We start from the raw sequence: 25,652 nt of genomic DNA, 5'->3' as shown, positions 1-25,652 counted from the left end.
GGCAACCGGGCTGGCAGCCGCGTCCTCGGCCGCCTTTGGAGCCGCGGTTTGGGGAGGGGAGCGGTGGGTTAGGGCTCGGAGGCGGTGCCCGCGGGCGGGGGAAGGCGGCCCGGCGGTGGGGACCTGCGCGGTGCCACGGCCCAGGCGACCCGCTGCGGGGATGCGGGGGCTGGGGAGGGGCGCAGGGCCAGAGGCCGGAGGCCTGGCGGCAGGGCACGGGCAGCGTCGCGAGCGGGGCGGGGCGGGGCGGGGCGGGGGCGGCGCCGGGCCGGTGGCCGAGCGGCGGGTGTGGACGTCGCGGGCGGGGCGCACCTAGCCTCTTCCTCGCTCGAACTACGCTCGCCACCCCGGCCGCCCCGCCCCGCCGCCCTCGCAATAAGGGGCGCGGGCGGGTCAGGGCGAGGAGGAGGGTCGGCCGCCGCCAGCACGCGGCCGGAGCCCGGGCAGGGAGCCGGAGGCCCGCGCCGTCGGGGCTCGGGGCGCGGCCATGGAGCTCTGGCCGTGGCTGACCGCGGCGCTGCTGCTGCTGGTGCTGCTGCTGCAGCTGAGCCGCTCCGCCAGGTTCTACGCCAAGATCGGCCTGTACTGCGTGCTCTGCTTCACGGTGGCCGCGGTGGCCGCGGTCATCTGCCTGCTGCGCCACGGCGGCCGGACGGTGGAGAACATGAGGCAAGGGGGCCGGGCGGGGCGGGGAGAGACACCGAGGCGGGGGCAACGCCGCGCGGCCGCCCGCTTCCGCTTCCCTAACTTTCCCGTGTCCTTTCCCTCCTTCCTGCCCTGCCCGCGCCTCTCCCGGGCTCTCGGACCGGCCGAGGGGAGAGAGCGGGTCGGAGAGCGCGGCTGGGGAGGCGGCCGAGGGTGGGCCGGGGTCCCCGGAGCCGGCGTCACAGTGTCCCCGCGCCCTGGCCCCGGGGCCCCGGCCAGGGGCAGGCACGGAGGGATTTAAACAGGTCTCGCCCTCGGCGCCGCGCGGGGAGTGCGGGGTGCGGGCGGCCCCGAGAGGAATGGGGCCGGGCCAAGCGGGCAGAGGCTCGGTCCTGCTTCCCCGCGGGGAGGGTGGGCCGCCCGCCGCGCACCGCCCCGCCCGGACCCGCCTCCGCTCGGGGCCTGGGGCGTCCCTCGTCTTCTCTCCGCCACCCCCTCGCGCCCACCTGCCGCGGGCGACGAGCGCACTTGTGCTCGGCACCAGGCCGGTTCCCCTTCCCTTTCCTTCCGCTTAGGAAGGTGTGGTGGCCCCGCGGGGGAGGGTGGGCGCGGAGTCCTTGGGGTCCAGCTTCGGGGCGGGAAGAACGGGTGGTGGCTGGGACGCCCCCCAGAGTTGGGGAGCTTGGAGTTGCTGGGGTGAGGGGTCAGGCTGGGCTGACCAGAAGAGGCGGGGGGCCTCTCTTGGGTCAGAGGCTGGACTGGTCACGGTGGCCTGAGAGGGGCTCCTTGCCCTTTCTCCCAGTTTCCGACTGGGAGGGTCTGTTGTTGACGTTCCTCACTGGCTTTTGCAATGATGACCCTTGGCTGTGCCTGGTGTGGGCATACTGTGGTCCCCGAGGCCCTTGCCATCCACATGCTCACAGGGCAGTGGGTGAGGGTTCCTGGCTCTCTGCCGTCCGTCCCTGTCCTTGTTCATCTGGGCGGGCTGAGCCTTCCGGGACTGGCCCACACTCAGCGGGTCCTCCGGGCCCCGTTTTCAGGAGTTCGTAGCTCCTGTGGCCCAGGAGTGGAGTGTGGCCTGAGCGTGGGGAGACTGGTGGCTGGGCCGTGGGTCTCTAGCTCCCCGCCATGGCCCAGGCCAGCGTCCCAGGGAGTCCAGACCCCAGGGCCGGCCCACTTGTTGCCCTTCCAGCCGTCTTCTCAAGCAGCCGACCCTCTGGGGTGCGGAGGGCCTGGCCTGGGATTGGGGATCCCCTGCAGGCAGTGGGCTCACAGCCAGTCTCCATTCAGCACCCGCTGGGGACCGGCCTGGAGGGGCAGGGGGCGGAGGTGGCTGCAGGCAGCAGGGCTGGTGGGCTCCCTGGAGGAGGTGCTGTCCTGGGTTCGGTGGGAAGCGAGGCTGGAGCAGGTTTTCAGCAGGTGACAGGCGTTCCTGGAGGCGGCCCTCCCCCTCCCTGGCTCAGTCTTATCAGGTGGCCTCTTCACAGGCGCTTCCTTGTCTTTCAAAGGCCCAACTCGCTCTTCCAGGCTTGGGCTTCAAAGCTGCTTCCTGGCGTCAGATCAGAAGTCACCAACTGCCCTTTCTGACGCGGTAGCGGGACGGGCAGGCCAGCCTGACCAGCACTTGGCGCTCCCTCCGGCCCCACCCTGCCCAGCCCGGCCCTCCAGCCTCTGCTGGCCGGCTTCCCTCAGCCCAGAGCCGGGCTTGGCCCCCAGCCTCCCCCAAGATTCTGGCCAACTGGGGCATCGTCTTCAGGACCCTGAATCGTGCTCAGGAGGAAGCTTCCTGCTGCCCTTCCCTCCCCAGGGCAGCCCCCGACTCAGGCTCTGCAGAGGGACCAGGCCAGGACATCACAGAGGTGCTGTGTCCTCCCCAGAGAGGGGCGGACCTGGGGGTCCGGGAGCCCACAGCCTCCTTCCCCTGCACCCCCAGGTCCCACGGGGCGGGTCACAGTGATGACCCCCAAGGCTCCCCAGTGATGGCAAAGAGAGGGGGTAGGGACGGGGTGCCTTGTGAACAGGAGTTCCCCAAGGCGTGCATCTGTGGGGGGCGGAGAAATGCAGAGGAAGAGGAGGTGCCCTGGGCGTCTAGGCAGCCGGTCCAGGGACGGGGCCCAGGAGGGCGGAAGCGGAGGTTGGGGTGCCGTGTGGCCAGGCTTCAGGCCCCACCTGGGACCCCTGAGCACCGTGGGTGCCTGGCTGCTCCCCCTCCAGTCCCACCCTAACTCCCAGAAGGACTCTGCCCACCATCCTCGACACCAGCCTCTGCTTCCGTCTCCTGAGCCCACACCGTGCGCCGCGGATGCCTGGAGCTTGGGGACAGGGTCTATTACGTGTTCCATTTTACAGACGAGTCTGCAGAGAAGCAACGCAGGCCTCCGAAGCGGGGAGTGGGGAGATGACTGGCAGGGCCCCAGAGCCAGGACATGGGGCCCGGGCTGCAGACCCACCGGGAGTGGCTCCCAGGGCACGCTTTTCATCTTTCCTCCGTCTCCCACGGCATCAGGGGCTGGGGGCAGCGCCGTGGCTGCTTTGGGGCTGGAGACCGGGCTCGGGAGAATCCCTGAGTTCCAGGAGGGGCAGCCCCACTCCACCTGCCCCCTCACTCTCCCATGTTCCCCGTGATGGGGCTCCGGGTGAGCACCCCAGGAGGCCTTTGCCATTGAGTTGCGAGTTCTGAGTGTGCAGGGCAGTGCTGGGAGCTGCGAAGCAGAGGCAGGCTCCGTTCTGACCAGGCTGTGGGCCGAGGCCAGGGACCCCTCCCAGAGTGGCCGGGTCCCGCGCTCAGGGTGAGGCTGGCGTAGCAGGTCCTGTTTCCTTGTCCCAGGGGCACGTGCCCTCATTGCACCCATTGGACGGAGAAGAGAGCGAGGCCCGGGGAAGCGGTGTGTGTTGGAACTGGGTTCCCTGCAGGATCGGGAAACCTAACAGCAGCGGCCTAACCCGGGGAGTGTACTTTTCACGCGTCACAGGCGACCGGGGCAGGCATGCCACTGTTAGGGCAGGACCTCTGGGGACTGAATTGCCCACTTCTGCGTCCATCCTAGTGGCCGGGACCTGGGGGACATAGCTAGGCTGCGGGGTGGGGTGGGGGACAGGGCAGATGGAGCCCCCCACCTGCTCGAAACATCGAGGACGGGCATCACTGCAGCCAGGGGCGGGGGGCTTGTCGATGCCGGTCAGGGTTTGAACCCAGCACTGCCAGCCACTGCGTGGCCCTGGGTGGGGGGGGTGGTGCGTGGATGCAGACACAGCGCTGTCGGGGAGCCGCAGCACCTGGGGGCTGGCCTGGGGCCCTGGTCTCACAGGAAAGTCTGCCCTGGCTTTGCTCGGGGTGGGATAGTGAGGGGCAGAGCCTCCCCTCTGGGTGTACTTCTGCGGGCCCAGGAAGCAGAGCTCCCGAGAGCCCTGGACACTGCTCACGGCCCCGCCTCCTTCCAGGCCCCTGGCGTTCAGCCCACTCCCGTGCCCCTCTTAACACCTCTGGGCACCCGAACAGGCTGGAGCCCCCACCTCCTGGCCCCCTCTGTGCTCCAGCTCTCGTGACACTTGGAAAACACTGCTGCTCCGCCCGGTGGCCCTCCCAGGACCTCCTGTCCCCTGAGCAGATCAATGGCTCTGTGCTGCCCTCCTGGCAGGGCCGCTCTGAGCAAACCCCATCACCCCCTCCCTTTCCGGGGGCAAAGCCCGTGGGGTCTGGCTGAGGTCCGGCGCCTCTTGGCCGAAGCAGCTGCCAGGTCTCCCCAGAGCCACCTAGTCCGAGTCCAGGGTCTGAGGGCAGAGGTCAGCAGGTAGCTCAGACCTGACCTTGAACTGCTTCCCAGCTGCCCGGAGCAGGTGCTGTGGCCGGAGGAGGATCCTCTTGCTTTCATTTACTTTGGGTCCTTCTGTCCTGCCTGTGTCATCGCCGCCGACACAGCTGCTGTTTGCGGAGGGCTCCCAGGGTCCCGCAGGTGTCACGGGTGTTCCAGCCTCATCTCGCTCAATCCCTCCGCACCCTTCCCCTTTCACGAGTGGAAATGGAAGTTTAGGGAGGTCAAGTCCGTTGCCCAAGGTCACAGCTGGTGAGAGGGAGTCAGGGTCTGTCTGACCCTGAGCTTGGGCCGGGCTCAGGTGTCCTCGGGCGAGCACAGGTGGTCCAGGGGGACTGGCTGCCAGGAGTTCGGCCTCAGGCCCCCCAAAATCTGCAGCATTTATGCTGCTCACTTCTAGGCTGGCGGCCCCGGTCAGGGTTAAGTGGAGGGCTTCTGAGAAAGACCCAGGAAGGGCCAGGAAGTCCCCTCTGCTTAAGGGGACGGCTGCCCCTGCGGGCACTTGGAAGGAGCCGGTCCTGGGGGCCACCTGCCTTGCTATGGAAAGCTGGCACCAATCACCTGCCTGGCAGCTGTCCGCAGTGCTTCTGGAACCTTGTGCCGTGCACTCAGCCCAGCCCTGGGCCACCTGGGCTTCAGGCGACCTTAGCTCCACCCCCAGGGGAGGCAGGACATGGAGTTCAGGGCTGGAGGGTGTGGGACAGGCACCCGTGACCCCTGCTCTGCTCCCCGTAGGGGAGAGGAGGGAGCAGCTCCCAGACTCCGCGGCCGAGGGGCGGGGCGCTGGGGTCAGCTGGGTGTTGGGGCACAGGGGGTGTTGGCGCTCAGGATGAGGCCTGGCTGGGCAGGCAGGGCAGCCTGGGTAGGGTGGCTGCTTTGAGCTTCCTGCTGGGAGAGGATGACAGAGCCACTTGCAGCCCTGCTGGGGGTGGGGTGGGGGCCATAGAGCCCCCCAGGGGAGGAGGGGGAGCGCTCAAAAGGAGCTCGAGACTCCACCTGACAACCCTGCAGCCGTCACCCCGCCTCCAGCAGGCCCTCTGCTCGACATTTTCCACACATTTTTCAAAAGCCAGGTTTAGAGGTGGGCTCGGCCCATCCTGGCCTCCCTGCTGTGTGACTTTGGGCAAGTCACTTAACTCTGCTGAGCCTGGACTCCCTCACCTGTGTGTAATGAGCGTACAACCTTGTGGGGTTATTGTCTGACCGAAACCAGACAGTTAACGTCCGTCTAGGTGCAGGCGTGGCATGTAGCGTTCAGGAGGTGCTGGGCGTGGCTGTGGGGTGTCTGTCCCCGTGGTTAGGAGCGTGCTGCACTGCAGGCAACGACAGACCGGCTCTGCCTGCCTGGGCACTGGAGGGGCCTCTGCAAAGCTCCGTCCAGGCAACGACAGACCGGCTGTCCCTGCCTGGGCACTGGAGGGGCCTCTGCAAAGCTCCATCTGCTTCCTTCTTCTTCAAGGAAGCACTATTAAAATGATAATAGAGGGCTTCCCTGGTGGTGCAGTGGTTGAGAGTCTGCCTGCTGATGCAGGGGACACGGGTTTGTGCCCCGGTCCGGGAAGATCCCACAGGCCGCGGAGCGGCTGGGCCCGTGAGCCATGGCCGCTGAGCCTGCGCGTCCGGAGCCTGTGCTCCGCAACAGGTGAGGCCACAACAGTGAGAGGCCCGCATACCGCAAAAAAAAAAAAAAAAAAGGATAATAGATACTTTCTCACCACTTTTACAGAAAACCTTGAAAACATGGGACATTAGGAGAAGGAAAAGTGGGCACCCACGTGCACGCCGCCTGCAGGGAGTGACCGGTCCCCTCCCCTTGAGGACCATCCGTTGCCTCTTTCCTCTCCCGAGATGCCCCTTTCTTTCCCAGCTTCCTATACTCAGCCCGCGGCTGTGTCTTTTAGTTTGTCTGAGAGCAGTTATTTGTAAGTGTGTGGAGAGTTGCTCTCCCGCAGCGTGTGGGGCAGCCCTGGGCCTGTGTGTCCGTCCTGGAGCCTTTGGTGCGGGGGCTCTGCCTTGGCCTGGGCTCCCAGCCGGAGTGGGAGAGGCGGGAGACAAGCAGCAGAGCCGCTGCAGAGGGCCCCTGTTCAGCTGAGTCTTATACGCAGCATCTTCCATAGTTCAGACAAAACAAAACACAACACCTACCCATATACAACCGACCCCTTAAATGAGATACAGAAAGAAAATCTAGGAAAGTTCTGGAGACGGATGGCTGGGGACGGCTGCATAGCAGTGTGAATGTACCGGCGCCGCTGAACGGACACTTGTAAATGGTTTAAAATGCTACATTGGACGTGTATTTCACCCCAATTTTTAAAAAAGAAGAAAAACGGAGCCAGCAGATGCCACTACCAGAGAGAAGCACCGTCCTTTCCAGATGTGGCCTGGGAGGGAAATGCAAACGCTATGTAGTTATTAGGAGTCAAGGGAGCAGGCCTGGCAGCAGATAAATACAGATCTTTGCTGTTTTCCTCTGCCACGGCCCTGTTTATATTACCTCTCCCCACGGGGCACGTGGAGGTGTTTTCGGATTTCCCTAATTCAGACCGCCCTGTGCCCGCCTCACGCCTGCTTTAGGACCCATTGCGGAAGAGGATTGCAAGCTCAAAGGGAGTAGGTCTGTTAAGGGCTTTTGCCACGTGCTGCTAAGCTGCCCTCCAGAAACCTCTGTGGCCTCTGACTTCTGCCAGCAGCCCTCGGGCCATTTCCTAACACCAGGCCAACACCTCCCGTTACCAGGCTTTCATCTGCCAATCTGAAGGAGGAAGACGGGGTTTCTTGTTTCAATCTGCATTTCTTTGACTGCCGGTGAGATTGCGTGTTCCCCGTGTTTATTGGACACACGCGCCCTCTCCCTGTGCCCTTCAACCCTCGAGATGACCCGAGAAGCTGTGTTTTGCAGCTGAGCTGCCCGAGGCTCCCCAGCTGAGACAGCCAGTCAGTTCTCCAGAGAGTGTCCAGCCTGGCAACCCCTGAGCCAGATGGGGACAAGCAGGAAGGTCTGGCTCAAGCTGGCCGAGGCTCACAAAGCTGAGGAAGAAGCCCTGGCTTCCAGATCCGGGGAAGGCGGGCCGGCCTGACTGTGAGAGCAGCCCAGGCTCAGCTGCTTCCTGGAGCCTCAGTTTCCCCATCCGCACCACGTGGTAATGTGGGGAGCTAGGCTTTGTGAGCTGGATACGAGTCTGCCTTTCAGAGCAAAGAGGCAGACCCGACAGGGTCCACTCGTGAGGGCCTAGAGGAGACAGATCCACAGAGACGGAAAGTGGACAGTGGGGCCCGGGGCTGGGGAAGTGAGCGTTCAATGGGGACAGAGTCAGTCAGGGAAGATGAAAGAGTCCCAGATAAGGGGGGACGGTTGCACGACAATGTGAGTACACTCGACGCCACTCAACTTAAAACGAGTTGAGATGGTACATTTTATGTTGTGTGTACTTACCACAGTTTTAAGGACCTGAGTGTGGCTTTGGGTCAAGGGCCCAGCTCTGAGTCTCTGCTCTATTGAGGGCCAGCTCTGAGCCCAGGCCCTCCGGACACAGTGGGAAAGCCCTCCCTTCCGGTCAGGACTGTGGGGAGATGAAATGACCCTGCTGTGTGCGTGCGCGCACACACGTCTTCTGGGAGAAGTGGAACAGTTCTGGGTCAGCAACCCTTGGGTCACTGGGGCCCACCCTCAGCCCCCTGCCACCCACGGATGGGAAGGACGCAGGGGACCTTCCTGAGTTGCAGAGGAGTGACCTCAAGCCTCGGGCTCCGTCACCCCGAGCAGGCTGACCCCTCACGGGCACCTGTCTCTTGCCGAGTGTGTGCAGTGTTCCCGCAGAGCAGGGGGCCGGGGCCTCCCTCCTCCCTGCCGGCCAGCCGCCGGCAGACACCGTTCCCAGGGGCATGCCCGGTCGTGCCTGCCTGTCGAGTGTGAGAGCTGCTGGGCCAGGCCTCTCAAGGTCACGAGTGCCCAGGGCAGCCTGCTGCTGGGAGCGGGGCCCACACACACGTCCTGGCTCCACCGCCATCCTCATGTGACCTTGGGTGTGTCTGTGAAAGGCGCTGGGGCGCTGCGCTGTAGGATGCAGGGGAGGAGTGAAAGCCTGGCCGGGCCAGTGTCCCCAGCGGTGGAGGCTGGAAGCAGCCTTCAGCTCCTCGCCAAGGTCTCCGCTTGGAACCCATGCTTTCTTCCCGGGGTGGCTCTGCCTTGAGGGGACGTTCACTTCCCGTGAGTGGGGGCCCAGCCTCCTCTGCAGGGGCCTCTCCACGTCGGGTGCTTTGGTCGCTGACACGTCTGAGAAGGGAGCCAGCCCGGCCCCGGGGGCTCTCGGCCTTCAGCCCCGTCCAGCTGGGCGCCCCCCCGGCTTGTGGTGACGAGCAGGGGTGTGGGGTGAGGGCTGGGTGGCAGGTGAAGGCCTGGGAACGCAGACGTGGACGGAGGCGCCCTCCCCACTGCCGGGCGTCCAGGCCCCCAAGGCCTTGCTCCTGTGTGACCCAACCCTCGCTGGCTGGGGTAGCAGGGGGGCAGGGAGGCACTCGCCATCCCGTTGAGGGGTTGAGGGACAGGACCTGAAGGTTCTCCGAGGGGAAGGCGAGCTCAGGGTCAGCGGCCAGCCTGCCAGGGCGGGCGTGGGGGTCCCCGTGCTGTGTCTGTCTCTGGTCCCGCACTGGGATGACCCTGCCTAGGTCTGCAGGCGGAGCCTGAGTTACAAGGTGGGTGGTGGCCTCTGCTCACGGCCCGTCTCCCCCTCAGCATCATCAGTTGGTTCATCCGGTCCTTCAAGTACTTATACGGCCTTCGCTTTGAGGTAAAGGGCCGTCAGAAGCTGGAGGTGGACCGCCCCTGTGTCATCATTTCCAACCACCAGAGCATCCTGGACATGATGGGTAGGCCGGCTGCGGAGGGTTTGGCGGGAGGGCCGGCCCTTCCCAGTTGCCTGCGGGGAGGGGGAGGAGGGGGCATGCTGCTTCAGCTGGTGGAGGCTGGGCCCCGAAGAGCTGGCAGGTGAGGGGCAGATGCGGACCGTGGACCTGTGCCCCCCTCCAGACACAGGCCTCCAGCTGGTAACAGGAGACAAGGCTTCCTATGCCTGGCGCCGGGCTCGGGAGCCCTGCTTCAGCACCTTCCCTCTGCAGGGGAAGCTGAGGCTGAGGCCAGGTGAGGCCAGGTAGCCAGTGGGAAGGCGTGACTGGGCCCAGGCCTCTTGGTGTGCAAGGCCGAGGGCCAGCTCGCTCCTCCGCGGGGCGGTGGCCACCTGGCTCTGAGGCTGTGCTCTGTCTCTGTCTCCCCGGCCCCGGGCTCAGGCCTCATGGAGGTCCTCCCCGATCGCTGCGTGCAGATTGCCAAGCGCGAGCTGCTCTTCCTGGGGCCCGTGGGCCTGATCATGTACCTGGGCGGCGTTCTCTTCATCGACCGGCAGCGCTCCAGGACGGCCATGACCGTGATCTCTGATGTGGGCAAGCGCATGGTCAGGGAGAAGGTGAGCGCCTGGGGCTCGGGGCCTGCTTGGCGGCGTGAACGCTTTTGTGCTGTCGGGACAGCCCGCGAGCGTGACTCCCTTTGGCAGAAGGAAACGCGTCTGTAAACTGCATACAGAGAAGCCAGGCGCGGTGCCTCGGCCGTCGGCGGTGGTAGTGGCGGTGTTTCCGGCTGAGCGGCGGGGCTCCTTGGGGGTGGGGGCCCCCCGGGGCAGCCCCCTGACCCGCCTCCTGTCTCCCCAACAGCTCAAAGTATGGATCTACCCCGAGGGCACGCGGAACGACAGTGGGGATCTGCTGCCTTTCAAGAAAGGTGCCTTCCACCTGGCCATCCAGGCCCAGGTACGCCAGGGCCGCAGCCAGGGGTTGGCTTAAGGCTGAAGGTGACCTCCTGGCCAGGCGAGGCCACTGGCGCTCCTGGACCACCTACCGCTGGGCAGGCGGCAGGGCCTCCCCCCACCCAGCACCTGTCCCTGACCGGCTAAGGAGGGCAGGGCCGCTTTACCCACTCTGAGCGTTAAGGCTGGCACCCGATCCGGCCCAGCGCCAGCTAGAATGATGCTCGTGGCCACCACCCCTGTGCTGGAGCTCCAGCACCCCGCTTCCTAGCTGGCCAGGCGAGGGGCCTGCGGAGGGAGGCTGGGGTTGGCCTCAAAGGCGGAGGCAGGAGGCCTGCTGGCTGAGCTGTCTCCAGAAGGCTGTGCCAGGCGCAGGCCCCCAGCACCCCTAGCTGGGCGGGGGCGTGGGCAGTGGCTCGGGGGGGCGGGGCCCGCGGCGTGAGGCAGGGTCGGGCCGGAGCTGGCGATGGGCCAGGATAGGTGAGCTGGGAGCCCTCCACGGGGCTTGATGCTTTTCTGGTCCTTGACTTGTAGGGACGCAGTTTGTCCTAGAGGTGTCCTGGGGTCTGGGGTGATGGGAGGAGAGGCTGGGGCACATCTGTCCTTCGGGTGGGGTCTCCTGGTAGGTGAGGGGTGCCCTGTGCTGGGGGACTTGTGTAGGGGAAGGCAGCCATCGTCTGGGGTCAGGGGAGGGGGCTTTCATCCTGCCTGATCGGAGTCAGCGGGGCAGCTGGGCAGGGGTTTGCTTTTTCTCCTGTCCTTCACCTGTGACAGGTGGCCTCTAGCACCCCCTGGTGGCCCTGAGCAAGGATGTGAGAGCCCTCCTTCCAGAAGCTGCCAGCCAGTGCCAGGCGGGTGTGGGAGCTGGAGCGTGGGGTGGAGGGGCCCCGAGCCGGCAGTGGGTGTGTGGGGATGGGGGCGTGAGCCTGGGCTCTGCCCAAGCAAGAGGAGGAGGACACCCCCGACACAGGCCTGGAACTGAGGTCACTTCCCTTCGCCGGGGTCGTGGAAGAGGAGACAGGAGATACCGAAGGAGCTTTGGGGAGCCGGGGGCAGCAAGTCTCAGCCAGGAGACCGGGCGTCGTTTGCTGTCATCCCTCTCCCCGGCCCCGGGTCGATGATTACCCCCAGGTGCCATTTCCGACATTGGCATCACCATTGGAGTCACCATTGGACTCAACGCTGGTGTCTTCCAGGAATAGCCTGCCGCCTCCCCTGGCTGGAGCTGCCCTGTCTTCCCTGGGATGGGGGAGAGGTTGGGAAGGGAGGGGTGGGCGGAAAGACCTCAGTTACCTCCTCTGGCTAAACCGGACAGGGCCCTGGTTAGTCTTAGGACCCCGTGAGGAATGCAGAAGTGCATTCTATGGATACGTGCCAACCCAGAAAGCCTTCCTGGAGAAGGGGATGCTTGAACGAGGGTGCACAGGATGTGCACTCTGGGCCCAGGGCGGGAAGGGCGTCCGAGGCCCAGGGGTCAGTGTGTGGAAGCGCCCTGGCGCAGGATGTGGCCACAGGGACTCCTGGCACCAGCCCCAAGGTGGGGGCAGGCTGGCGGCCAGGCAGGCCTCTCCCCAGAGCTCATCCTTGGGGATCGGGCCGGGCTGGGTGAGGGCTCCGGTCCATCCTCAGGCTGCCACGTCTGCCGTCCCCAGGTGCCCATCATCCCCGTGGTTTACTCCAGCTTCTCCTCCTTCTACAACTACAAGACGAAGCTCTTCACCTCAGGTACCCCCAACCTGTGCACTCGCCGGCCCACCTGTTCTCAGTCACTGCGACACCCGTGCCCCTGAGAGAACAGTTCCCGTTTCTGGGGGGTCACTACAGACCCCTGCTACTCAGTGGCCGCTTGGGGAAGGACGAAGGGAGGGAGGGGAGGGTCTAGAGTCCCAGCCTTGGGCTGCGGGGAGACTGAGGTGCCCAGAAGGTGGGCTCCGTGCCCAAGTTCACACACACAGGCCCAGGCTGTGCACACGGCCCCGGGGGCCTTGAGGTGGCCCCTTCCTGTGCCAGGGTGGGCTTCTGAGCCAGCGCATCCAGGCCTAACTCTCGGGGGCAGCAGCCTCCCGGGCACCCCCATGCCCCCCAGCCATGGAGCTTGGGACCTCCCCCCGCCCTTCCCTCCAGACCCTGCACAAGGGCACCTGGTGCCCAGGTGGGAAGTGGGGTCCAAGATAGAAGCTGCCTCTGCCCACATCTGAGGCCCCGAGGCCGCCTGAACCACTGTGGAGGGTGGGGGTGGGAGGGAGGGTGGGTACCTTCTGGGGGAGGAAACGTCTGGCCCCTGGGTGGTCTTCACGGGGGAGCACACACTTGTCCACACCCACTGAGAACATGCTTGGGACTCGTGTGTGTGACCGTGTCGTTATTCTCCACTAAAAGCCAACCACCCGGGACCAGGGTGTCTGGGGAAGAGCCCGGCCCGGCCCCTCGGGAGACTCTGCGGGGGAGGCTGGCGGGCAGCCAAGGAGAGGAGGGGCCCCCCCTGGAGAGCCCCTCAGGCTGCTAACGCCCCCCCACCCCACCAGGAACCATCAAGGTGGAGGTGCTGGACGCCATCCCCACCGCTGGCCTCACTATCGCCGACGTCCCCGAGCTCTTGGACACCTGCCAGCAGGCCATGAGGGCCACCTTCCTCCACGTATCCCAGCTCCCCCGGGAGAACGGGGCCCCTGCAGGGCCCGACGCCCAGGCATCCCAGTAGCCGAGGCCTGGGGCGGGGCAGGACCTGGCTAGACAATGGACAGAGCGACCCCTGCCCACCAGATATCACTGTGTCCCCTCCCACGGCTCCCCCAACTTTCCTCGGGCCCTGGAAGCAAGGGACCCCTTCCTGTCACTGGCCTCAGGTCCAGGCCCCTGATGTCCCTGCAAAGGAGAGTCACCTGGAGCCCCCCAAGCTCTGAGGGCACGGCCTCACCCACCCTTGTGCCTTCGGGGTCTGGTGTGGGAGTGGGCCTGGGCCCCGATGGGCTGATGGGGGGGGGCCGGTCTGCCCAGCCCCCACCCTCCTGCCTGGGCTTGGGGGGCACAGAGGCTGGATCTGGGGTCCCAGCCACGGCCTGCATCAGGCTCTCGGAGAGGCGGGGCTCTGGGGGGCCAGGACGCCTAGTCTTATGCCACCTGGGCCTCAGGGCGGCCAGAAAGCAGTGTCTGTGGCCCCCACCGGCCTTGGGGAGCAAGCCTGCTGAACTGGTACTGCGCTCATCATTGTTTTTTATAAACGAACTCTTGGAAGTACCTGGTGAGTTGTGGTCACTGGGGGCGGGCAGGGCTGCCCTCGCTCGTCCTCCCTGGGAGGAGTGTGGAGCGCCAGCCTCCGCCCTCGGTGGGGCTCCCTGCCAGGGCCTGGGCCCACGGTCATCCTGTGATATTTCTTCCACTGGGGGTGGCAGGCGTGCCCAGGGGTCAGGCAGGCACTTGGGAAGGAGGCTGCAGAGCTGCTCTTCGGCTGCTGGCTAGGGGTGGGGCCCGCTCGTGGGGGGGGCGGGGCGGGGCTGTCCCTGTGGCCAGCGTCACCTTCACGAAACCACCTGCTCCAGCTCCTTTTGAAGAGGGGGCACCACGACCCTGCCTAGGAGGGCCCAGGGGGCGCGCTGGCAGCCTCCTCCCTCCCAGCACGTGGTGGTCGGCCGGGGGAGGCCGGTCAGGTTCAGAATGTTCCTGCAATCCAGCCACGGACACAGCGGCTCAAGTCTTATTTTATTCTGACGATGATCAGGGCTGCCTGGTGAGCAGCACAGGGGCCAGGCCCTGGGCAGGAAGCCCTCGTACCTTCCTCAGCCGTGGGCCCACCAGGCCCCCAGAGCCGGCTGCGGGGGCGCAGGGGTCTGGCCGGGCTCTGCTCACAAGGCCAGAGTGCTGGCTGGGCTGGGGCTGGATTCGCACAGGAGGGCCCGCACTGCCCCCTCCCCACGCGGGGCAGGGGGGGGGGCCTTCCTGGTGGGAGAGGTGGCAGGGCAGGGCCCAGGGCAGGGCAGGGTGGGGCCGGTGTCCTCGGACTCTTGGTGGCCAGAGCGGGGGCCTGGGTCGGACTGTCACACCTCCTTCTTGCAAGAACCTATGGGTGGAAGGGGTGGGGCTGGGGTCAGCAGTGTCCGTTCCCCACCAGCCTCCGGCCCAGCCAGATCTGCCCGCTCGGCCTGTGGCTGCCCCTCCCTGCGCCCTCTGGCCTCTCTGGGCAGGAGATGGCTCCAGCCTCGGGGGTCCTAGGCTACCAGAGGGGGACTCTGTGGGTGGGGAGGTCACAGGGACCACGGCACTCACAGGAGCCCAGCTGCTCCTCCAGGAAGGAGATCTGCTCGCTCAGAGAGTCAATGCGGTCCAGCTGCCGGAGGGAGTGGGCCAGGAGGCTACCCGGGTCCGGGAGCCCGTGCTCCAGGGCCCGCGAGGCCAGGCTGTGAAGCGGGGTCAGCACGAGCTGCAGCTTCTATGGGGCAGGCGGAGGGCCCGGTGGAGAAGGGCCTGTGTGACCCTGGGCCAGCCCCTCACCCTCCCTGTTCCACAAGGATTGAAGGACAATAGGGTGGCCAGCAAGGGCACCGCCAACCCCCAGACTCAGTTCTAGCTGCAGGGCCCTGGACGTCCACCAGAGTGAGCTTCTGCGCCAGGAGACCGGGGCAGGGGGCGGCACAGACGGATGTCACACAGGCCAGCCCGGCCAATGGTCCCTGAGGCCTGGGACCCCTGGTTGGAGGAGCTAGGAGGGGTGGGCAGGGGTTGCTGAGGGGTCTCGGGCCAAGGACCCTGCGGAAAGGCCGCAGGGGCACTCTGTCCCTGCAGGGACAAAGGCGGGGGTGGGCTGGGCCGAGTCCTCGCTCTCGGTGGGGCCCCGCCCCCTCCTGTCCTGGCATCCCAGACACCGTCCGCTGCCCCTGCCCAGCATGGCGCCCAGGCCAAGGGCACCCTAGGCTGCCAGCAGCGGGAAAACCTCCCGCCCAGGGCTCCCCCACTGAGCCCTGCCCCCATGCCGAGGCCCCCGGGTACCCCGCCCAGCCCTCACCTGCTCCAGCACGTCCACCCTTGACTGAAGCCTCTGCATTTCCTCCTTCACCTCACTGCCCACTCCTGGGGAGAGCCGGGTGCCGAGTCAGGGGGGCCGGGCTCGCATCCCGACGCGGGGCCTCCAGCCTCTGCTCCAGGCGTGGGGCGCAGCCCCGGGCACCGGGTTCCTGCCCCAGCTGTTGTGGAGAGTCCTCCCCCAACCTTGGGTCCTGGCCGTCCACCAAGGCCACCCTCCTGGTCCGGAAGGTGGCTCTGGGCAGACGCAGCCTCACCCGCCCGCCCCTCGGTGCTGGGGTCCCCGTCATGCTGAGGGGCTCCGGGCTGAGGTCCGTGCCGCACTCTCGCTCTCGGCGCCGGGCTGCCAACGGCGCATTATTACTCACGGTACGAGTTTGAAGTGTCACAGCGCGTACCAAAAGTAATAATGTCCCGTCACCAGCGGAGGGAGGTGCTGTGTCTCCAGGCTGCCCAGGCAGGGACACGTGGGCGCCTTCTTCCACTCCGGGCTGAGGTGAGGCCCTCCCCGCGGTCCCCGTGGGAAGCCACCACCCATCCACCCTCCAGTGCGCCCGTCACCCCCACCAGCTCGGGCCCTCCCTGCCCACCCCCCAGGCGCATCAGCAAGGGGGGCAAGCGGGGAGTTTACCTGTCGCGGGGTTCGGGGCCACCCTGGGGGCCCCTCTCCCGGGCAGGCAGAGTGCCCCGTCCACAGATGGGCTGTGCCCCTCTCGGCACTGACACCAGTAACTGCCCGCGGTATTGACACAGCGCTGGGGACAGCCGCCCCTTCCAGCCCTGCACTCATCCACGTCTGTGGGAAAGGGCTGTCAGGCAGGGGCGCCCACCCTGAGCCCCCTCGAGACCCACCCATCGGTGGGCTACCCAGGACACACAGGGGGTGCCCGGAGGCCCCCTCCCCTCTGGGAGGGTGGAACCAGCCTCACCTGTCTGGCAGGTGTCGCCCTGCCATCCTGCAGGGCAGTGACAGCGGCCGGGCTGGACACAGCTCCCCCCATTCTGGCATGGTGGCTGGCATATTGCTGTGGGTGGGTGGGGAGGCCTGTCACCAACTCAGGAGGGTCCCCAGGGCCCCGCAGGGGTGGCAGCCAAGGAAGGGGTGCCGTGCCGGAGATGCTCATTCAGGTTTTGAGAGACAAGCAGCTGGTGCCTGGCCCCGGGTCTGGGGAGCGGGAGGGACCGCTCCCTCGCTGGGTTCGACTTTAACTGACCCCAGGCGCCAGGGGCCCGTACCTGCTGCACAGGACCCGGGCAGCCCGCTGGTCCTCTTCCAGCCGGGGCAGCAGGCATAGCGAGGCCGGGCGGGGGCCGGCCCAGGGCTGCGGCGGTAGGCAGTCCTGTAGAGGGTCCTGCGGGATGGGTGGGGGCAGCTCAGAGGGGCCCGGCCCTCACGGGGGGGCCTCAGTGGTGCCACTGGGTCTCCTGGGCCCCGGCCGGGGCTTCCCCAGCCGCTGGCCTTCCAGGCTGGCTCCGTCCCCGTGCCCTCCAGAACCACAGGAGCCGTCTCCCCCAGCATGGACAAGGTCACCCAGGTGTGCCCCCAGAGGTCCTTTCCCCCAGGGATGGTACCTCTCACAGCACAGGCCACCTCCCCGGCCCAACCTGCTGTGCTGAGCAGGACCCCGAGGCCTGGGAGGAAGCCCGGCCGAGCCTGGCGTGGAGCAGAGGTGGCACCGCGGGGGAGAGCCTCCTGTTCTAGGGGCGGGGATCTAGGCCCTGAGGGGAGGGGCTTGCCACACCGTCTCCCATCCCCGACCGGGGAGGTCTTCAAGCACCTCAGAAAACAAAATCCTTTAAAGCCACATTCCCACAGCGGAGAACCAGAGAGGCACGCCCCTCAACTGGCACAGGCTGGGGCGTCCTAGGTGTTGGGGGCGGCAGGACCTCCATCTGTAACTGCCGGGGGCTGCCACGGGGAGAGGGTGCCCACTGGAGCCCCAAGGGCAGGGCCAGGACGAGGAAGCTTTCAGGGAGCCACGCGGGTAGGAGACTGCAGCCAGCGATGCTGGGTGGGGGTGGGAGCGCCCCCAAAGTGGAGGGGAGCAGACAGGGTGGGTGAGCCCCCTAAAATGAGGGTGGGGAGAGGATGCGCCAGATGCCCTCGTAGCAGCTGATACTTGAGGTCACAGCGGTAGCTTCCTGAGTCGGGACTGCCCAGGTTACAACAGGTGTCAGTCTCCGCCACCCACTCAGACGTGGCCTCGGCGAGCCCCTTCCCTGCTCTGGGCCTCAGTTTCCCTTCTGGGGCGCACTGCCCTCCCAGCCCCAGGGCTTGTGCGTGGCAGATGGGGCGCTGCGGCGGCAGGCGGCGCTCACCGGTAGGTGCTGCAGGCTCGGTGCCCATCGCAGGTGGTGAGGAAGGGCTGGTACACACGCTGCACAAAGGACTCGGACACGGGGCCCCTGGGAGCCCCGATGACACACACCCTGCGGCTATGGGGTGATGGGGGCCAGAAAGTCAGTGGGGGGGCTCCCAGGGCTGTGACCCAGCCCCAGAACCCAAGGGAGCCAGAAAGCGGGGAAGGGGTTTCCCAGTGTCACCATGGGAAAGACCGTCGGCAGGAGCCACAGGGAAGCCTCGGCTCCGCAAACACCGGGGGCTGCCCTGGGGAGGGGCCGAGGGCTCCCCGCCGCACACCCCCACCTCCCGAGCGCCCAGAGGCCGCGCCCTGGCTCACCCAGGCCGGTAGACGTGCTCGGTGCCACCCGCCGCCAGCACCAGGAACCAGAGCAGGAGCAGCTCCTGGGAGCCCCACATGGCCTGTGTTTCCGGATGGAACGGCCTTCTCCTCAGGATGGCCTGAAGCGCAAAGCACAACCCTGGAAGTCCCTCTGCAGACCCCGCCTCGAGCCCGTGCAGACCCCGCCTCGAGCCCGTGCCCCTCGTGGAGACTGTCCTCTTGGCTCCGTGACACCCGCCCAGCTCACCCACTTTGTTGGGACCTCTCACCGCGGCGGCAGAGCCTCCACGGGCGGTGTCAGCTCTCCCCGCCCCCATCCCACCTGGACAGGGAGGCCGGCCCCTCACCAGCTACATACAGCCCGCCCAGGGGCCACAGAAGGGCCACGACATCCGGGGTCTGGGAACAGAAGCTGAAGCCCTCGCCTGGGGAGAGGGACACCTGGGCAGCGCTGGGCTTGGTCAAGTTCACTGGGGAAGGTGGGGGCCCAGGGCGGGCATCTGGACTACGTCTCCGTCCCCTGGCTGGGTTGGTGCCCTTCCCACAGGGCAGGGCTTGTACTCCCCGCCTCAGTCTGCAATTGGGGTGTTAGTGGCGGGGCGGAACCCCCCCCAGCTGGCTGTGCCCTTGTGGCCTTCAGTGACCTCACGTGCCAGACGGGGAGCCAGCCGTGGTGGCTTGGGGGTCCACTGGGGTGCAGGTGCCCAGCAGGCAGGGGCCACTATGGTCCTCCTCAGGGTGGGGCCGGGGCCTGCACTTAAGAGGGGGGTCACTCCGCTGCCGGGGACTAAACCGCTAGTGCAGACAGCCTCCAGGGCTCCCAAGACAGTGGCCCTACTAGGCACCCAGATGGTGGGGGGACTGGAGCAGCCCCCCCACACGCCAGTGGAGCCGATCACCGTTCCTGCCCTGGCTGTGGATGGGAGCCGGGGAGGCCCAGAGAGGGATTCCCGGGAGCCCCCAGCCGGGAACTGATGGTCTGTGGCAAGCCCAGGGGACGGGGGCGGGGCTGCTATCTGTGTGCACAGCCAAGGGTCTGGGGAGCTGGGAGCTCTCTGCTCCCATGCTCCGGGCGCCCCATCTGAGGTTTCCCCCAGGTGGGCTGAGCCTGGCCCTGCAGGCCCCCCCGCCGCCGCCCGCGCGAAGGAAAGGGCACAGGAAGGAGATGAACTGGTGTGTGTGGTGGCGGCGGGGAGCAGAGGCTGGGTACAGTCACCTCCCTCTCTGGGACTCTGGGACTCACTTTCCTCAAAGACACCACTAGGGTCTCGGAGGCCCCTCCTCTGGCTCCTCTGGTTTACGGTCAGTCCCTAAACCACCATGAGCATCACTCAGCCCCAGATGCCCGCCCAGGCCGACCCAGAGGGAGGCGACGCCACGCCTGGTCCACGCGCGGGTTCAGCTGGGTGTTCGGGCCATGCTCTTCCCACGGCACCACGCGGCCCTGGGCTGGGCAGGAAGGCAGCTGCACGAAGGCTTTCCTGCACCTCCTGTTCTCTGTCACGGGCCTGAGAGGGGAGGGCTGGGTGGCCGAGCAGGCAGAGGCTGCAGCGGGCAGCTGAGGTGTTGGACTTAGTTTGGGGGCGGCGGGGGGGGTGCTTCTTAGCTGTTTCTGGGCAGGGACATGTCCTGCCAGTCAGAGTTGGCTCGGAAGATGAACTCTGGGGGGAGCGCACTGTTAGACAGCGGGCCTGGTGGCGGTCCAGGCAAGAATTGAAATGGTGGGGACAGGTGGTCCTGCGGAGTGGGCCCTGGGAAGGCAGCGGTGGGCCGGGGGGCTGGCAGGGCTGGGCAGGGGCCTCCGGGTTCCGCACACCCTGAGCTCTCCCACACCGGCCACCTGGAGGGCGGTGCATCTCATGCAAATGTGACTGTCCTCCACAAACACCCACCCCAAGCACCTCCCCAACCTATCGGAAGCTGGTTAGAAAGGAAATCGTGCTTTTTAAAAGAAGAGAGTTGATTTTTGAAAGTCACGCTTTTCCCCTAGGCCAGAGGAAGCCGATGGCGCTGACCAGCCTGTGCTGGGCTGGCAGAATCCCATTTCCCTTTGGTGTTACAGCCCTGCTGGGGCGGGGAGCCCGGGCAGGGCGCTCTGTGGTACCTCCAGAACGATAAGCAATAAAGTCCCATCCCCTCTGTCTGCACGAGCCCTGCCACCACCTTCCCTCCCACCTGCCCCGGGCTGCCGCCTCGCTGACCCCACCCGGGGAGACAGTCGTTAGAGGGAGGGGCCTGACTCCACCGCAGGGCGATAGCCCTGGTTCCCCCTTCCACCGTGAGGGGTGCTTTGGACGTTTGGATGGGCGGGGGTGGATGCGGAGAGGCGGAGTGAGATTACAAGACTGATTCCCTGGGGGTGCGCCCTCTCCACCGCCCACCCCACGTCTCCCCTTCCCCCTGCACGGCCGGCTCCGTGGAGAGTGGGAGCGAGGGTGGAGTGACACGTCCCCCCGCTCCGCCACCGCAGGGTACAGCTGGCCTGGGCTGCGGGGTCCGGGGCCCGCGAGGCTCTGAGTCAGGCCCTGGGGGAGCCGCAGGGCCCGGATAGGGGGATGAGGGGCTGCGGCGCCCCACCCCTCCCCCGCCCGGGCCCACCCGCGCGGCCCGGCCCGGGTCACCTGTCACCAGCAGGGGGCGCCCTTTCCCAAGGCCGCTGGGCCCATTCTCCGGACCCAGCCGCGAGATCCGGGGCCAGGCTGGGGTTCGGGTGCCCGCGCGGCAGAGCCCGGCGCTCCCGGCCCGCTCACCTTTGGGCTCCCCGCGGTCGCCCTGCGTCGCCCCCCAGCTCCGCGCGCGGCGAGGCCCCCGCCCCCAGCCCGAACGTTGAACAGACCCCCGCCCGCGGCCGTCCCCGCGTCCCCAGCCGGGCGCCCCGCTCCCTCCACACTCACCGCCCGATCCGGGGCGCGCACGCGCCGCTGTCGCCACCGCGCAGAGGGGCCCCGGCCCCGCCCGCCCGCCAACCCCGGCCCCGCCCCTCCCGGCCCGCCCCCGGCCCGCCCCCACCCTGGGTGGGCTCCGAACGCCCGCCCGCCCCCATTGCGCAGATTGGGAAACTGAGGCCCCGCGGCGGACGGCGCCCCGGGGGCCGTGCAGTGAGTCAGCTGGAACCGGGTCTCCTGACGCACTACCCGCCGCCGAGCGCTACTGCCCCTCCCAGCCGGCTCCCGAGGACGCAGGGCTGAGCCGGCAGCCAGGTGCCCGGAGGCCGCATGGGGAGCCCGCGCTGGCCGCGGGTAGCTAGCTCTCGACTCCCCTAGGCTGAGCGCCGACTCCCGGGGATGGCCATAGCCCCCGGGTGGCCAGCTCCCTAGGCACCGGGGGCTGGCTAAAGCTGACCGCTGCCCTGCAGCCACACGTGGGGTGGACGTCAGTGATCCCCCGGCTCATAGCCGGGACTTCCAGAGATCTTACAGGTGGGGGCGGGGCTCGGCAGAGCGCCGCCGGGTCCTAGGTGCAACACCGAGCCTCCCTCCCAGCCAGTGTGCCAGGTTAGGGGGTCTGCCGGGCTCCCACCTGGTGCCCCCTTTGTTCAGGACAGTTGGGACCACCCCTGAGTGCTCTTCAGGCCTCCAAGGAGTCCCTCAAGTGCATGGGCACCACTGGGGGCTCCTGGGCCAGTCACCTCTCCTCTCCTCTCCAGGCTCCCTCTCCACATTCGCAGCATGGGCTAAAGAAGCCCCGTGTGGTGGAGTGGCCAGCAGTGCCCAAGAGACAGCAGCCGGCACAGCTGGAGCCAGGTGCCCCAGCCCCTCCTCCCCTGGGGAGCCCTCACGTCTGCACCAGCGTGTTACAGCCGTTAGTGCGCGTGACACCCTGGGCCCGCGCCTCTCCGCACTTTCTGCCCTGGAACTGGAGCCCAGGCCCTGTTCGCCTAAGTGCGTGTGTGTGTGTGTGTGTGTGTGTGTGTGTGTGTGTGTGTGTGTGTCTGTGTGCACACGTGTAAACCGTGCCCGGGCCCAGCCAGGCCCCCTGCTGCTGCCCAGCGCATCGCCTGTGGCACTCACCTGGAGAAGCCGTCTCCCTCATGCCCCAGACACTGGTGGCAGCGGTGGGGGCTGCCCTTTCCCCTCCTGTGCCGGGGTCTGCGGGTCAGAGACACGGTGTGGGTTAGCGCACAGCCTTGGTCACCGTGACATCCAGGGGCTGGGGAGGGGGACGGGGCCGGCCTCCATGTGGCTGTGGGAGCTTGGCCTGCACTTGGCCTACAGATCCCCACCCCTCTGATGGCCAGAGAGGAACGGGCCTTTCAGGCCTGCCCACACCCTGTTGCCCGGGGGTCCTGAGTCCCGGGATGGAAAGCTCTGCAAAGCCCGGGGTGCTGGGAGGGCATCCCGCAGGTTCACGGGGAGGGGGGCCTTCAGCTCGGGGGGCGTCCGGATCAGGCCTACTTTGGTGCACAGGAGGTAAAGGAAGGGAGGGGACACAGGAGGCTGGACAGGAGCCCCTTCCTGGACCAGGGGCCCCTGGAAGCCCCTGGAAGATGACCTGAGGGTGGCTGGGTGGCGGGGGCTGGGATAACTGTGAAGTGGGGGGTGGTCCCTGGCGTGGCGGTGTCTCTCCCCCCACCCCCAACCCAAGCAGGCAGCCCCAGGCAGTAGAGAGTTAAGGGCCAGGCCCAGGGGGACTGGAGGGAGAGTTGCCCTGCCCTGTTCCCTGCCCCCATCCAGTCCCTGAAGCTGGTCACTTGACCCTTTGACCTCAGGCCTGGGCAGAAAGGGGCCTGGCGAGCTGCGTGGCTGGTCCTCGCTCCGCTGCTAAGCTGGGCGGACCGTCAGCACCTGCTTTCTCATCTGGAAAGTGGGTGTTTGTCACACAGACTGCTGGGGTGGACGTGACAACAAGACTGTCAGAGGCCAGGAAGGGCCCTGCCGCTCGGGGACCTGGGCTGCTCTGGGAGGGGGGCTCCCCTAGGCTGCAAGCTGTCCCTCTGCCCGGGACGGCTGTCCCCCGCCCGCCCCCGGCCAGCGCAGCCGAAGAGGGGCTCCTCCTGGGGCTGTGCTCGGTGCCCCCCACTGGCATGGCTCCTCCTGGGGCTGTGCTCGGTGCCCCCCCCGGCATGGCTCCTCCTGGGGCTGTGCTCAGTGCCCCCCACTGGCATGGCTCCTCCTGGGGCTGTGCTCAGTGCCCCCCCCCGGCATGGCTCCTCCTGGGGCTGTGCTCGGTGCCCCCCACTGGCATGGCTCCTCCTGGGGCTGTGCTCGGTGCCCCCCACTGGCATGGCTCCTCCTGGGGCTGTGCTCGGTGCCCCCCCCCGGCATGGCTCCTCCTGGGGCTGTGCCCGGTGCCCCCCCCGGCATGGCTCCTCCTGGCTCTAGATTTGGCTTTGGGGTTCCAACCCCTCCCCGGCGCCCCTCCCCGACACCCTCGGGGTGCTCTCCCACCCTTGGGGGACGATGCCCTCGGGACACGCAGGTCACAGAGAAGAGGGGCCTTACTGCCAACCCCGGGGGCTTCCCTGGGAAATCAGAGCGGGCGCGGGAGGGCGTGCGAGGCGCAGCGAGGCCGCCGCGCTGGCTTCTCCGGCCAGGGGTCACAGCAGCTGCTGGGCTGCCCAGCGTAAGCGTCAGTGTCGGGCAGGCCAGACTGGCATCCAGACTGTGCCACCCCCAGCGGGTGCCCTTGGCCAAGGTGAGGATGGCACTGATGGGGGCATGATGCGGTGGCCCCGGCCAGCGGAGCTCTGCAGACCCTCGGAGCTCAGCCCGCAGGTGCCCGCGGTCCACAGAGCCCGCAGAGGGGCGCTCGCCCTGCTCTCCCCCCTCCCTGCCCTCCAAGGCCGCCCCTGCCCTACCTGGTGCCGCCCTGGGGCTGGCTCGGCCATGGCCACCACTGCTGCCCCCTCAGGCCAGGGCTGGGCCCTACCCCTCGACGGCCGCCTTGAGGCAACTCCCGAGGCCGCCTGCCTGTCCTGTCGGAGGCCTCCGTCTTGGCCATGGGGACGGTGGACTCGGGGCAGGGAGGCTCCTCCCGGAGCGAGGAAGGGCGGCTTTTTATGCTCCGTCCCCGTGTAAATCGGGGTTGGGATGGGCCCTTCCCAGCCGGACTTCCTGTGTGTGCTGTCCGCTGATAACGGGGATCTGTCAGTGAACAAACAGGAGGCCGAGGGGCGGTGGGGGGCCGCCGAGGGAGGGCCTGGGCCCAGCGGCGGGGGCAGGGGTGGGGGAGCTCTCCCCGGGGACCAGGCTCTAATCCTGAAGCAGCCAGAGACGGTGCTCGGGCCCAGCTGCAGCCTGGCTGGTGACGCTGGGGCCCAGCTGGGCCCAGTGTGTGACAGAGGACGTGGCTGGCACACAGGGCCTCCCCAGGGCCGTGGGTCCACCAAGCTGGTGGGACCACATTAGTGCGGCTCCATGGAGGGGGCCGTTCTTCCTGTGACCCCCAGGGCGTGCACCTGCACCCCCGGGTGTGTGTGCCAGGGCCCGGGGGTGGGAGCGGCCAGAAGAGAGCTGGGGATGGGGCAGGAGGCTGGGTGGGCTGAGAACAGCCCGCTCTGTGAGTCCCTGGGGCCTAGAGTGGCCATGGTGGGGGGTGACGGAGAGGGGCAGACGTCAGCTCAGAGGCTCAGGCCTTCTCTAGGAATGCCCCCTACTCCTGGGCATGTGCAAGCATGGGCGAAAGCCCCCAGTCCTACTTCCAGGCCCCTCTTCAGAGGAGGGCAAAGCGCGTTCCCAGGCCCCCTCTCCTCCCTTGGCTTCCAGAGGCTGAGGGGGGCCTCTAGGTGGCCAAAGGGGGTGCTCCTTCAGACCCTCCAGGTGGTCCAGCCCCCCAGCTCAGACCCGCAATTTCCTCATTTAGGCGGTGCTGGGGACCCGCAGGCTGAGCACCTGTTGCTGCGATGCTAGTTGGCTGGGTGCCCAAAGGGCAGCTACTGAGGCCACACCTGGCTGAGGGCTCTGAGTGAGCAGCGCCCCCCAAACCCCATTGTCCTCGGGTCTGAGCCCTGCTCCGGGGTCAGCACTCGCCCACCCACAGGTGGGACCCTCTCCGACTCTCTGGCCTTGAGCATCTCTGCTCAGCCCTACCTCCCTCCGGCCCCACCCAAATGGATTTCCCGGCCAAGAGGGAGGCCGGAGCAGCTTGGGAAATTCCACACCCAACCCCCCACGCCCCCGAATGCCTCCGAGAGCAGGAGGGAAGTCTGCCCGCCCTTCTGGTTGGTCTCAGTGGTCAGCAGGGACTGCTCCCTTCCCCGCCCCCATAGGAGGGTCTCTTGCAGGCATGAGGCTGGGGTCAGCCAGGGCCTTCACTTCTCCGGGCCTCAGTTTCCCCATCTATCCCATGGGGCCAAGAGAGCTGCCAGCGAGTGAGGTGGCGGTGACGGCTGACAAGGCTCCGGGCTGTCAAGTGTTGCCGGATTGAGCGCAAGGAGGTCTGGGGGCGCTCATCCCCCATCTCTTCCGCTCCAACCCACGTGGCCCACTCTCGGCCCCATGGCTCTCCCACCTGAGGGTACATCTGTCCAGAAGGGTTAGGGTTCCCAAACCATACACTGAGTGTGTCCTGCTGAGTGTACTTTCGAGAGTGTAGGGGCCAGGTTAGGCTTTGCTCCCACCAAGGAGGTGACCCTCTGCCCACATCACAAAGACCCTAACCCTAACCCTAACCCTAACCCTATCCCTAACCCTAACCCTAACCCTAACCCCTAACCCTAACCCTAACCCTAACCCTAAACCTAACCCTAAACCCTAACC

General features: G+C 67.1%; 2 protein-coding genes across 3 annotated transcripts; one reads left to right on the top strand and one right to left on the bottom strand.

Moving 5' to 3' along the window:
• Nucleotides 1-272: 272 nt before the first annotated feature.
• AGPAT2 (1-acylglycerol-3-phosphate O-acyltransferase 2) lies at nt 273-13,486 on the top strand. Its single transcript, XM_079927545.1, has 6 exons — nt 273-669; nt 9,193-9,326; nt 9,744-9,919; nt 10,164-10,259; nt 11,908-11,980; nt 12,781-13,486. The coding sequence occupies exons 1-6, from the start codon at nt 488-490 to the stop codon at nt 12,954-12,956; spliced, it is 837 nt and encodes a 278-aa protein (XP_079783671.1). The 5' UTR covers nt 273-487; the 3' UTR covers nt 12,957-13,486.
• A 463-nt stretch (nt 13,487-13,949) lies between these two features.
• EGFL7 (EGF like domain multiple 7) lies at nt 13,950-23,912 on the bottom strand. Of its 2 annotated transcripts, XM_079926821.1 has the most exons (10): nt 23,753-23,912; nt 21,966-22,043; nt 17,953-18,074; nt 17,591-17,707; nt 16,508-16,623; nt 16,201-16,296; nt 15,903-16,067; nt 15,255-15,319; nt 14,519-14,681; nt 13,950-14,312 (listed from the first exon to the last, which is right to left on the bottom strand). In XM_079926821.1, the coding sequence occupies exons 3-10, from the start codon at nt 18,030-18,032 to the stop codon at nt 14,290-14,292; spliced, it is 825 nt and encodes a 274-aa protein (XP_079782947.1). In that variant the 5' UTR covers nt 18,033-18,074; nt 21,966-22,043; nt 23,753-23,912; the 3' UTR covers nt 13,950-14,289. The 2 variants fall into 2 exon arrangements, with proteins under 2 accessions (XP_079782947.1, XP_079782948.1); XM_079926822.1 differs by lacking the exon at nt 17,591-17,707.
• Nucleotides 23,913-25,652: the final 1,740 nt, after the last annotated feature.

This window comes from Stenella coeruleoalba (genome assembly GCF_951394435.1).
Source record: "Stenella coeruleoalba genome assembly, chromosome: 7".
Classification (NCBI taxonomy): domain Eukaryota; kingdom Metazoa; phylum Chordata; class Mammalia; order Artiodactyla; family Delphinidae; genus Stenella; species Stenella coeruleoalba.
This window is presented reverse-complemented; position numbering and strand designations above follow the sequence as displayed.

What these genes read in the sequence shown, in the direction of transcription:
- AGPAT2 (XM_079927545.1), top strand. Translation starts at nt 488, where the DNA reads ATGGAGCTCTGGCCGTGGCTGACCGCGGCGCTGCTGCTGCTGGTGCTG. An exon ending in AGCGCATGGTCAGGGAGAAG is followed by an intron (nt 9,920 to 10,163) that starts GTGAGCGCCTGG and finishes TCTCCCCAACAG; the next exon opens with CTCAAAGTATGGATCTACCC. An exon ending in ACCTGGCCATCCAGGCCCAG is followed by an intron (nt 10,260 to 11,907) that starts GTACGCCAGGGC and finishes TGCCGTCCCCAG; the next exon opens with GTGCCCATCATCCCCGTGGT.
- EGFL7 (XM_079926821.1), bottom strand. Translation starts at nt 18,032, where the DNA reads ATGTGGGGCTCCCAGGAGCTGCTCCTGCTCTGGTTCCTGGTGCTGGCG. An exon ending in CGAGCCTGCAGCACCTACCG is followed by an intron (nt 16,624 to 17,590) that starts GTGAGCGCCGCC and finishes CCCATCCCGCAG; the next exon opens with GACCCTCTACAGGACTGCCT. An exon ending in GGGCGACACCTGCCAGACAG is followed by an intron (nt 16,068 to 16,200) that starts GTGAGGCTGGTT and finishes CCTTTCCCACAG; the next exon opens with ACGTGGATGAGTGCAGGGCT.